The sequence below is a fragment of the Myotis brandtii genome, unplaced genomic scaffold (assembly GCF_000412655.1).
Source record: "Myotis brandtii unplaced genomic scaffold, ASM41265v1 scaffold450, whole genome shotgun sequence".
Taxonomy (NCBI): Eukaryota; Metazoa; Chordata; class Mammalia; order Chiroptera; family Vespertilionidae; genus Myotis; species Myotis brandtii.
The window spans coordinates 1,126,593-1,139,395 of record NW_005367210.1 but is presented as its reverse complement, the minus strand read 5'-3'; the positions used below and the strand labels follow the sequence as shown (position 1 = coordinate 1,139,395).

General features: G+C 38.8%; 2 protein-coding genes across 3 annotated transcripts in view; both read right to left on the bottom strand.

The window, feature by feature from the left end:
• LOC102256522 (protein ZNF738-like) overlaps nucleotides 1–12,803 on the bottom strand; it is a 32,489-nt gene that overhangs the window by 12,606 nt on the left and 7,080 nt on the right. Inside the window, exons 3-4 of one of the 2 annotated variants that reach the window (XM_014546545.1) lie at nucleotides 9,426–9,552; nucleotides 8,980–9,075 (exon numbers count right to left, since the gene is read on the bottom strand). In XM_014546545.1, the coding sequence (XP_014402031.1) occupies nucleotides 8,980–9,075; nucleotides 9,426–9,552 (223 nt within the window). Of the gene's footprint in view, nucleotides 1–8,614; nucleotides 9,076–9,425; nucleotides 9,553–12,803 lie in introns of those variants that run through there. The other variant, XM_014546546.1, reaches the window with a different exon arrangement.
• LOC106723608 (zinc finger protein 429-like) lies at nucleotides 1,134–4,729 on the bottom strand. Its single transcript, XM_014546542.1, has 3 exons — nucleotides 4,106–4,729; nucleotides 2,488–3,248; nucleotides 1,134–2,403 (listed from the first exon to the last, which is right to left on the bottom strand). Exons 1-3 carry the CDS (start codon nucleotides 4,112–4,114, stop codon nucleotides 2,154–2,156), a joined length of 1,020 nt encoding a protein of 339 aa, XP_014402028.1. The 5' UTR covers nucleotides 4,115–4,729; the 3' UTR covers nucleotides 1,134–2,153.

The following is a 12,803-nucleotide window of genomic DNA, read 5'->3' as shown; positions in this document are numbered from 1 at the left end:
CGGTGCCCCAACCCCCCAATCGGCCCTACCCTGAGCATGACTGAGGGTGGCATCGCAACCTCCCAATCCGCCCTGCTCTGTGCATGACAGGGGCGGCACCCCAACTCCCCAATCAGCCCTGCTCTGAGCCCAACCAGGGGCTGCACCTAGGGATTGGGCCTGCTCTCTGCCACCCGGGAGCAGGCCTAAGCCAACAGGTTGTTATCTCCCGAGGGGTCCCAGACTGCGAGAGGGCACAGGCCGGGCTGAGGGACCCCCCCTTCCCCCCACCGAGTGCACAAATTTTTGTGCACCGGGCCCCTAGTATATGTATAAACATATACATGTATATGTATACATTATGTATATGATAAAATGTTGTGATGATGCAGAAATCCAAAAATCAGGCTTCTCAACATATTCTTTTGGATATTTGTTAAATTAGCATTTGTTAAGGAAACCCCCCTGGTACTGGATGGTGTCCAGCAGTTTCCCAAAAGACCACAGATAAACTGGAAATAAAAGTTTATAACTTACGGAGGAAGTACACAGCACGCCTGCAGGGACTAACACAGGGCAAGACAGGATGCAGGAAGAGAGTGGCAGTACACACAGTGTAGGTCTGTATTAGGATCACTATGTGGAGTGCCTTGGGGTTCTCGAGCTAGGTCCAGATTGTTCAACTCAAAGCAAAATCAGCAAGGTTTGGCTAGCTCTTTAGAAACCTTACATAAGGAGCATACAAATTGAAGGCCCTGAGGTTCACAAGGACTGCTGGAGAAGTCATATCAAAAACTTACATTCACTTATGACACTGTAAGCTGGTGTCTGTGTGCATTAGGGATTCATGGGAGTTCAGTTCAAAATGTTTTAGCTACACAAAATAAATGACAACGCTGAAACACCACACACTTTTATATAAACCCTTAAAAACAATCCCATTAGATATTTTTTGTAACCATAAGGTCCCAGTAGGTACAATGAATAAAAAGATAAATTATGGCTAAACTCTTTACACATTAAGGTTTAAGGCCTGTGAGTAAATGATGTCACTCCACTGCACTACAAATTGTTACCCACAATGGTGAATAAGGTGGGAAACATTAACACTGATGGCATGTCAACACCTCATTCATTACACATCACTGTTAACATATTTCAATTACTTCATCTTTATGAATGAACATATTAAGTCCACACATAGTCTAAACAAAGCATTGCAAACACACTGTATTGCCTTGGGTTGAAATACACATTACAACCACTCAAAGAATCACGAAATGAATTAATCATATTAATACTTTTTTTTAAAAAAATCACAAATTCTGTCATACTAAAAAAGGATACAATGGAGGTAAATTACGTTTGTCCTAACATTCATCCCCTTGATATTGTGATTTATACTAAAAAATCATGTAACTATCCTTAGTAGATTGTCTAAAATAAGTATTCTGATTTAAAGTCATATTTGAAAAGTGTTATTGACTTACTAGTTTCTAACATGAATTCTCCGATATTTTACATTAATTTGCATTATCTACTTTCACACATTTTCTACTTCTTTAAGTCACTTTCACGTACAAATTCTGCAGACTTTTCTATAATGTGTATTTGGGGGAAAGATTTTCATCACTTATTTCAAAGGCAATCTCTGATATTCAGGAAGACTCTGGGTCGAGGTAAAGGGTTTGCCACATTCTTTAAAGTTTCTCTCCAGTATGAATTCTCGTGCATCAATTAAGATGTAAATGCTGAATATAGGCTATGCCAAACTTTTTTATTTGTATGGCTTCTTTTTAGTATGAATTCATTAAAGTTCAGTGAGCCTTGATAAATGGTTAAAGGTTTTGACATTCTGTATGTTTCTATTGTTTCAGTCCAGCAAGAATTATATGATATTGACTAAAGTTTCAACACTGGATAAAGGCATTACCACATTCTATGCACTTGTGAGGATTCTCTCTGGTATGAATTGTCTGATATTTAATGAGGTTTGGGCAATGGTTGATATTTTTTCCATACTGTTTAGATTGCTTCTATTTATCATGTATTTCCCAATACTGAACAGAGCTAGAGCAAGGTTAAAGGCTTTGTCACACTTCTCACATCTCTAAAGCTTCTCATGTATTTGGTAAGAATTGTGCAGTGTAAAGGCTTTGCCATATACTCAACCTTCATAAGGCTTCTCTCTGATGAATCCTTCGATGTCTAGAAAGGTGTGAAGACCACGTAAAGGCTTTGCCACATTCTACACATATATAAGGCTTCTGTCCTGAATGAATTCTCTGATGATGGGTAAGGGTTGAAGACCGGCTAAATGCTTTGCCACATTGCATACATTTATAAGGCTTCTCTCCAGTATGAATTGTCTGGTGTTTCTTAAGGCTTCCACACTCATTAAAGGCTCTGCCACATTCTGTACATTTATAAGGCTTCTCTCCAGTATGAATTGGCTGGTGTTTCTTAAGGCTTCCACACTCATTAAAGGCTCTGCCACATTCTGTACATTTATAAGGCTTCTCTCCAGAATGAATTCTCTGATGTCGAATCAGATGTGAGCCCGACATAAATACTTTGCCACATTCACTACATTTATAAGGCTGCTCTCTAGAATGAATTACCCGATGTCGACGAAGATTTTCCCTCCAGTTAAAGGTTTTGCCACATTCTCTACATTCAAAACGCTTTTCTCCAGAATGAACTCTCTGTTTCTTAAGGCTTGCTCCCTCCTTAAAAGCTTTGACACCTTCTGCACATTTATAAGGCTTCTTTCCAGAATGAGTTTTCTCATGTAGAGAAAGACTTAAGCTCCAGGTGAAGGCTTTGCCACATTGTTTACATATATAAGGCTTCTCTCCAGTATGGATTCTCTGATGTCGAACCAGTTCTAAGCTCAAGAAAAAGGCTTTGCCACATTCTTTACATTCATAAGGCTTTACTTCAGAATGAATTATCTCATGTTCTTTAAGGGTTCCACACATGTTAAAGGTTTTGCCGACGTCTGTACGTTTATAATAGTTCTCTTCAGTATGAATTACCTGATGTTGAATGAGACTTGACCTGTGGATAAAGGCTTTGCCACATTCTTTACATTTATAAGGCTTCTCTCCAGTATGAATTCTCAGATGTTGAGTAATGCTTTTATAACAGTTGAAATCTTTGCCACATTCTCCACATATATAAGGCTTTTCCCCAGAATGTTGCTTAAGTCTTCCACATTTGTTAAAGTAATCATTGCATTGATTACTTCTCTCTTCATTATGTGAACTCTGGTAAACATTGAAGAGATAAAATCTTTTAATGAGGGCTCTAATATCATTGCACATATAAAGTTGTTTCCAATTACCTATTCTGATACCTATGTACATCCTCCCACATTTACAAAAAGTATACACTCTGAAACACAGGTGAATATTTCTCCATGAAAGAATAATGGAAACTTCTTTGAGGGATTTGCAAAACTAATTAATAATTTTTACCTTCATTTTAGAAAGACCTACATTTTAGCAATATTTGACAATTTAATCAAATCCTACATTACATCATTTACAAAATTATTTGCACAACGGACTAGCTGACTTCTCTGATATTCCAAATTTTACTTTAGGGAATAAGTATGTATGTATGTATTTATTGATTTATCTATATATCTATTTATTCACTTCTTTATTCATTTTAATCTTAACCTGAAGACATGATTATTGATATTTATAGAGAGTGAAGTAGAGAGAGAGGAAAAGAGAAAGTGAAGAACATCGATCAATGGCCTCCTGCATGCAACCAGACCAGGAATCGAACCCACAACATTCATTATATAGGGCAAAACTCCAACCAACCGTGCCACACTAACCATGGCAGCAAATATGTTTTTAAAATTTTATTGGTCTTTACGTTCAGAGACCATTGCTCTGCCAACATAGCTGAAGAAAAGTAGATATTTTCAAGATTATTTTTCCCAAGATGTTTTATATACTTAATCTCCTTAGGCAACAAGGATTTTATTAAGGATAATTGCCCCACTTTGATTATATCCATCAGAACATCCTTTTTTCTCTTCATATTCCTTCACCCATTACAAAACTTTCATTAAGTGTAAATTCTCAGTGCCACACGTGCTAGATCTTACCTGTTGCATTTTCTGGAATGAATCTTCTACGTCTGACTTTAAAAACAAACCCTGGGTGACTTGAGAAGACAGAGCTGAAATATAGCAAATTAAGTATGAAACACTACACTCAAGTAAATATTCTTTAAATTCTAATGTGAGATGGCAGAATAGGAAGCACAACTTTTGTCCTCCACGGAGATGTTAATTGACCCAATTACCTTCTAAATTGCTTCAGAAGCCAGTTCAAAGACCCCAATACTCACCAGAAAGCACAATATAAAAAATTCATTATCAAAGAGAAAAACAAGTTACCTACATTTGCCTACAATACCTACTCACCCATTGTGACATACTACAAAATAACTGTGGGATAACTCCCAAGTCTCAGTTTCTTCTCAGAATAGAAATCAATGAGTGTACTGTGTCTCCAGTAGTCTGGATTTTTTACAACTGCCTGAGGAACTTGTTTCTCTTTTGAATGACACAGATTTAAAGGAAATGTTAATATACTGTGAATGCATTATGGTGGCTAAGAAGGTAAGAGAGTAATTGTTCAAACACCAGAGAGACTGCAATGCTGAAGAAAGACATCAGAAATGGAAAGATGTGAAATCAAAATATGTTTTAAACTGGGAAGTTACAAAACACACACACACACACACACACACACACACACACACACACGCTTCTGGTCAAGATGCAGCAAACAAAAGCCCTGGTCCAGACGGATTCACAGGGGAGTTTACCAAATATTCAAAGAAGAACTGACACCTGTACTCAAACTATTCCAAAAATTTCAAGAGGTAGGTAGGATCACTTCCAAACTCTTTCTATGAGGCCACCATCACCCTAATTCCAAACCCAAATAACGACATGACAAAGAAAAGAGAACTACAGGCCAATATCCCTGATGGACATAGATGCTAAAATCCTCAACAAAATTTTATCAACCCGGATCCAGCAATACATTAAAAAGATCATTCATCATGACCAAATGGGATTTATTCCAGGGATGCCAGGCTGGTACAATATTTGGAAATCAATAAATGTGATATAGCACATAAACTGATTGCAAGACAAAATCCACCACCCTTTTCTGATAAAAACTCAGCAAAGTGGGAATAGAGGGAACATATCTCCAAATAATAAAGGCCATATATGACAAACTGACAGCCAATATCATACTCAATAGGCAAAAAATAAAAGCACTTCCCTTAAGAAGACAGGGATGCCCTCTTTTACTACTCTTGTTCAACATAGTTCTGGAAGTCTTGGCCATAGTGATCAGACAAGAAGAAATAAAAGGCACCCAAACTGGAGAGGAGGAAGTAAAACTCTCATTATTCACAGTTGACATGATACTGTACATAGAAAACCCTAAAGATTCCATCAAAAAACTACTAAATTTAATAACTTAATTCAAAAACATAGCAGGATACAAATTTAACATGAAAAAATCTATTTCATTTTAATAATAGTGAACTCTCAGAAAGAGAAACTAAAATAACAATCCCATTTACAATTGCAACAAAAAAATTAAGATACTTGGGAATAAACTTAACCAAGGAGGTAAAAGACCTGTACTTGAAAAACTACAGGACATTGAAAAAAGAGGTAGAGGAAGATATAAAAAAGTGGAAGAATAGATATCATGTTCATCGATTGGTAGAATCAACATCATTAGAATATCCATACTACCCAAACAATCTACAGATTCAATGCAATTCCTATTAGAATACCAAGGGCATATTCCACAGATCTAAAACCAACACTCCAAAAATTAAATGGAACCAAAAAGACCCTGAAGTGCTGCAGCAATCTTGAGAAAGAAGAAAAAAGTAGGAGGAATCACAATACCATATATCAAGTTATACTACAAAGCCATTGTACTCAAAACAGCCTGATACTGGCACAAGAGGACATACAGAAAGCCAAGAGACATGAAAAAACGCTCAAAGTCACTAATCATCCGAGAAATGCATGTCAAAACAACAATGGCATATCACCTCATACCAGTCAGAATGGCTATCATCAACAAATCAATCAATGACAAGTGTTGGTGAGGTTGTGGAGAAAAAGGAACCCTAGTACACTGCTGGTAGGAATTCAGACTGGTGCAGCCATTGTGGAAAACAGTATGCAGTGAGTTTCCTCAAAAAATTAAAAATGCAACTCCCATTTGACCCAGTCATTTCACTTCTAGGAATGTATCATATCCTAAGAAACCTGAAACACTCATCAGAAAGAACATATGCACTCTTATACTCATAGCAGTGCAATTTACAATAGCTAAGACTTAGAAACAGCCTAAGTGCCCATCAACAGATGAGTGGATAAAAAACTATGGTACATTTATACAATGGAATGCCACGAGGTAATAAAAAAGAAAGAACTCTTACCATTTGCAACAGCATGGTTGAACCTGGAGACTATTATGCTGAGTGAAATAATCCAGTCACAGAAAGTTAAGTACCACATGATTTCACTCATATGTGGAATCTAATGAACCAAATAAACTGATGATCAAAAATAGACCCAGAGTCATAGAAGCATAAACAGACTTTTGAACCCCAGAGGGAAGGCAGGGGAGGGTAGGTAGGAAGAGATCAACCAATGAACTTGTATGCATATATGCATAACCTGTGGGCACAGACAATGGGGTGGTGAGGGCTTGTGGGGGAGGATGGGAGTGGGCTGGAAGAGGTTAATGGGGGAAAAAGGAGAACCTATGTAATACTTTCAAAAACAAAGATAAAAAGAAAAAAAAAGATGGCAGTGTAGGTAATTTCGGCACTGGCATCCTCCCACAACCACATAAAATATACAACTAAACCATAATTCAGAAATGCCAGAGACCTGACTGAATTAAGTTTTAAAACTAAGGATATAAAGAAGAACCTTCATTGAGACTGGGACCGGGGCAAAGTCACAGAATGGGTTGGTCCCATGTTGATAAAAATCATGAGATATATTTCTGCTGCAGAGGTCACGTTTGAGGAGGGAACGGTCCCAGGCCACCAGCCCAGGGTTCCAAAGCAGAGCAGAGATGTGACCATTACTACGGCTGTAAAAACTAGCAGTGATTGTGGCTGAGTGAGTCAGAGAGTGGATGGAAACCCAGGTAGTTCCTCTTAAAGGGCTCGTGCTCTGGCTTACTCAGACTCATACCTTCTGAGTGCTATGGCAGCTCGGCATGAGAGACATACAGGGAGGAACTGAAATGTCTTGCATAAGGGAGAGAGCAAGAGGAGGAGCTTTCTCCCAGACATAAGCTCAGATAGAAGCCATTGTTCCTTTTCTGAAACTTTCCCCGCAAATGGCTATCAGATAGGGGCCATAGCTGAGTCTCCATCGACCTGTCTCAGACTTTTCACCCCACCCTGAAGATTTCCTGACTACCCAACCCATCAGCTTGTGGGGGTGACCCAAGCTGTTTCCACTGGCTATTCCATACAAACAGTCTTTACTACAATGTCAAATAAGCATCAGCTGGCCCTAGTGTGCCCCATACCACTTGCTAAGTAGCCCCAGTCCAAAAACTATATAATGTCTATTCATTGCAGTGTACACCTGAAACTAATATAATATTGTATTTGCAATTATAATTGAAAAATAGAAAATGAATGAAACACAAACACACACACACTCCAATTACACTTTCCAGAATAGGTTTGACAGGCCATTAAAAATCTACCACAGTGGGGGGGCAGAAAGGAGACATATGTAGTACTTTAAACAATAAAGAATTTAAATTTAAAAAGTAAAATATGGGATATACAGGCAAAAAAATCTACCACAGCTGACAGGCGGGCATGGCTCAGTGGTTGAGCTTTGACCTATGAACCAGGAGATCAGGTTTGATTCCCTGGGGCAGCATGTAGAAGGCAGCTCATCATGATTCTCTCTCATCATGATGTTTCTATCTCTCTCCCTCTCCCTTCCTCTCTGAAATAAATAAAAATATATTTAAAATAGTAAACACAACCGAACAAAAACAATCTACCACAGCTAATTATTTGCGTTGTCTTGTACAAAGCAATTTCATAAAGAATGTGCTGCTTCTAATGACCTTAAATAGCAGCAAAAGATCACAAAGCTTACGAAGAAACAGAAAAACAGTCCAGCCAGAGGAACAAAATAAATCTCCATATACTGGCCCTAAGTTAACTAACATCTGTTAATTACCTGACAAAGATCTCAAATATGCCAAAACCGGTTTGGCTCAGTGGACAGAGCGTCGGCCTGCGGACTGAAGGGTCCCAGGTTCGATTCCGGTCAAGGGCATGTACCTGGGTTGTGGGCACATCCCCAGTAGGAGATGTGCAGGAGGCAGCTGATCGATGTTTCTCTCTCATCGATGTTTCTAGCTCTCTATCTCCCTTCCTCTCTGTAAAAAATCAATAAAATATATTAAAAAAAAAAAAGATCTCAAATAAACCAACATAAAGGGGAAATATTGCAAAATATAGAAAACATAAAAATCTAAATATTATCATCAAAACAATGCATGGGAAAAATAAAATGCGACAGAAAGTGTAAGAAAAAAAAAACATATATTGGGAGCTGAAGGACCCAGTACCTGAATTTAAATATACAATAGAACTATCAGCAACAGACCTGATCAAACAGAAGGAGAAATAAGACAACTTGGACACCTATCTCTAGTGTTCCTGGTTTGTGAGAACTAAAAATTCTAGTATCTCAACCGCTTCCCTCACAAATTAATTACATGAGACATAAAAGATTAAAAAGAAATATACCTCACCCAAATATACCCTCTCAAAAATCATTTCCATTGAAGCCAAGCTTCCCAAACCATAATTTAAGATCTGGCTTCCTCTGTCAACCTTGGCCTCTCATCTGGGTCATCTGCTTCCTTCATTCCCACCTACCTGGCTGTCTGGATACTGTTCTTTTTCTCTTCAACTCCCAGGGCTCCTTCATGTGCTCCAAAAAGGTGACCAGGTCTGGCTTAGACACAGCAAGACCTGTTTATGAGAAAAAGGAACAGGAATTTTAAAGGAGATTCTCCAATTTCAAATTTATACTGAGCTCAAGTGAGAAGACAGGACAGTGTAGAATATCAGAATAGTCTGGAAAAAGTTTCCCCAAAATATTATTTTCTGATATCACCTTTACCGTACTAGAGACTACATTTAAAGTTTTCAGATTCTGATTTCCACTTGCAAGTACACCAGCAAAACCCCAGTTGCTTTCCTTAATAACATGGATCTGAAACTCTATCATAAAAAGCAGAAGCTACAAGCAGACACTGTACTAATGAAGAAAACAACACCCTGCGGGTGGAGGAGAAATTCTGGAAGGAAGTGGTCCTCACCCAGGAATACCAGGTTCCTGTAGTTCTGCAACATCACGTCTCTGTACAGTTTCCGCTGAGCTGGGTCCAGGCACGCCCACTCCTCCTGAGAGAATTCTATGGCCACATCACTGAAGGTCAACTGTCCCTGAAATTAAAAGAAAAAACAAACAAACATTACTCAAGTGACCATGGGCAGAGGTCATAATGTCACCCAATAAGAAAAAAGTTCAAGCCCTGACCGGTTTGGCTCAGTGGATGGAGCGTCGGCCTGCGGACTCAAGGGTCCCGGGTTCGATCCTGGTCAAGGGCATGTACCTTAGTTGCGTGCACCCCCAGGGGGGTGTGTTCAGGAGGCGGCTGATTGATGTTTCTCTCTCATCGATGTTTCTAACTCTCTATCCCTCTCTCTTCCTCTCTGTAAAAATCAATAAAATATATTTTTTTTAAAAAGAAAACAGTTCGATTGAACTTTTGTTTTTGGTTTTTGTTAATCCTCAACGGAGGATATTTTTCCATTGATTTTTAGAGAGAGTGGAAGGGAGAGGGAGAGACAAAGAGAGAGAAACACATGGATTGATTGTCTCCAGCATGTGGCCGACCAAGGGCCTGGGATCAAGCCTGCAACCAAGGTATGTGCCCTTGACTGGAATCAAACCAGAAAGAATACAGTCTACAGTCGAGAGCTCTATCCCCTGAGCCAAACCGGCCAGTGCTGAACTGATTTTGAGCCAGGGAAATATCCTGAGTTATCCAATAACACCACTTTGACACTAATATTCTCTAATGTATTTTGAGAAAGAAGGATGGCATATGACCCACAAAACCACAGTTGAAGCTTTACTTTTCTAGAAGACAAATTTTAAAAATAGCCTGGCCATCATGGTTCAGTGGTGAGCATCAATCTATGAACCACAAGGTCATGGTTCCATTCCCGGTCAGGGCACATGCCCGGGTAGCAGGCTTGATTCCCAGGGTGGGGCATGCAGGAGGCAGCCAATCAATGATTCTTACTCATCATTGATGTCTCTATCTCTGTCTCCCTTTCCCTTCCTCTCTAAAATCCACAAAAATATGTTTTAAAAAATAACAATAATAAATAAAGGCATCAACACAGGCATATTCATTTTTGAGTGCTTTGTTTGAATCATAGAGGATCAAGTGTACCAGTATATACTTTTTAGGTGGAGAAGTCATTCTGAGTGACAACTATAAAGTACTTCTAAAATTTTAAGGATTTCTGGGGTGGGGCCTGAGCTTCCACATGTTTAAATAACTCACGTATGACTATGGATGCCAATGTGTCTGGTTCATGTGCTGCACTTTATATAGCACAGAAGAAAACACAGGAAACAATTCAAAGACAAGACTTTGAACAGTTTTATGGAATTTACAAATCTCATTGATTAGTAAACCTAACAGCCACAGTCCTTTAATACATTGTTCTAACAGTTTTATACATATTAATCAATCTCAAAAGTAATCAAAGAACAATAATATTATTCTTCCTTTTTCAAAAAATAAGTTTTTGTTGATTAGAGAGAGAGTGAAAGGTGGAGAGATAAAAACATCGATGAGAGAAACATTGATGAGCTGACTCATGCATGCCCCCTACCAAGGATTGAACCGGCAACCCGGGCATGTGCCCTGACTGGGAACTGAAGCAGTGACCTCTCAGGGTCACCACTCAACCAACTGAGCCATGGCGATTGTTTCTTTTTTATGAGAAAATTTTGTAAAACATCCAGCAATTGGTAGAGCCTGGGTGTTATTCCAAACTTTACCTGGAATTTGTCAAAAAGAACAAAGACCAACACACAGACACAACCCTCATGAATGTACACAGCTGTTGTAATTGTAAAGAATAGAAACAAGAAGGTAAGAAAGAAGACTTGCTCAACGTTAGCATTTTCTGCAAAAACCAAGACATACAAATGGAAATAATGTACACACTGAATGCAATACAAAATAAAATTTTCATGTCAACAAATTACCCTGAAGTTTATTAGCTGGTTAGGTTCAGTGGATAGAGCGTCGGCCTGTGGACTGAAGGGTCCCAGGTTCAATGCCTGGGTTGCAGGTTCGATCCCCAGTAGAGGGGGTGCAAGAGGCAGCAGATCCATGATTCTCTCTCATCATTGATGTTTCTCTCTCTCCTTCTCCCTTCCTCTCTGAAATCAATAAACATATATTTTTTTTAAAATTTAACTCTGTAGTTCAGGAATTTGGCAGAGAACACCTGCATCAAGTGAAAATCAGATGCAAAGGAAATCACATCAGGGGACTGAAGCACAGGAAAGGATACAACATCACTAACATCAGCTTATACCAGAGGTTCTCAACCTTCCTAATGCCGCGACCTTTAATATAGTTTCTCATGTTGTGGTGATCCCTAATTTCATTGTTTCAAATTGAAAATAATTAAAGCATACTGATTAATCACAAAAAGAATATGTAATTATATATGTGTTTTCCGATGGTCTTAGGCGACCCCTGTGAAAGGGTCGTTCCACCCCCAAAGGGGTCGTGACCCACAGGTTAAGAACTGGTGGCTTATACAGATTTCAATCCACATATACCTCCCAGACTCTGTAAATCGAACGGTGCATTTAAAGCAGTGGTTCCGATCTCGTCTTGAAAGGAGTTTGACTTTTCTGGCTATTCAAGAGCTGCATTAACCAAGATAAGACTCATCATGATTAGAACACCTCGAGTTTATGATCAGTGGACTCTGTTGCAGAGAATAATCCGAAGAATGTGTTCATATAGATTCTGCAAACAATACTCTTTCTTCTTTACTGGATTAATGATTTTGATTTTTGGATTTACTGTGGCAGGTTTCTCCCCGGGCCAGTATATGTTTCCCTTGGCAATGACATTGATAGCTACCGTCACTGTTTTTCTTATCGTTCTTATTGTGGTAGAATTTGTTGTACGCCATCGAGAGTCGGAGGAATTAACTCCCCAACAAGAAGAATCATGGAACTACAGAATCCAGCGCATAGATGTTTAAGCGTTAGTAACGGGAAACCAATAGTCAGCACCTGCCTATAATCTTATCTGAAACCTGGATATCCCTAGGCCTTTGGACCTTTTTAAAGTTTCTTGAGCATTTTATTTGCAAAATAAACACTGGTTTTTAAAAGCTAAAAAAATAAATAAATAAATAAATAAATAAAGCAGTGGTTCCAATGTGGGGCAATTTGACTTTAAGAGGGGAAATTCAAGAATGAGTTAACAATGAGATAGGTAAACACCGGAGTTTGCTGCCTCAACCAACCACTTCAAAAATACAACTAAAAGACGGAAAGGACATCATCCAGAACCACAGGAAGGCTGGCTGAGTGGAAATTCTACAACTAGAAGGAAAGAGAAAAGCATACCGAGACTCAGAGGAGG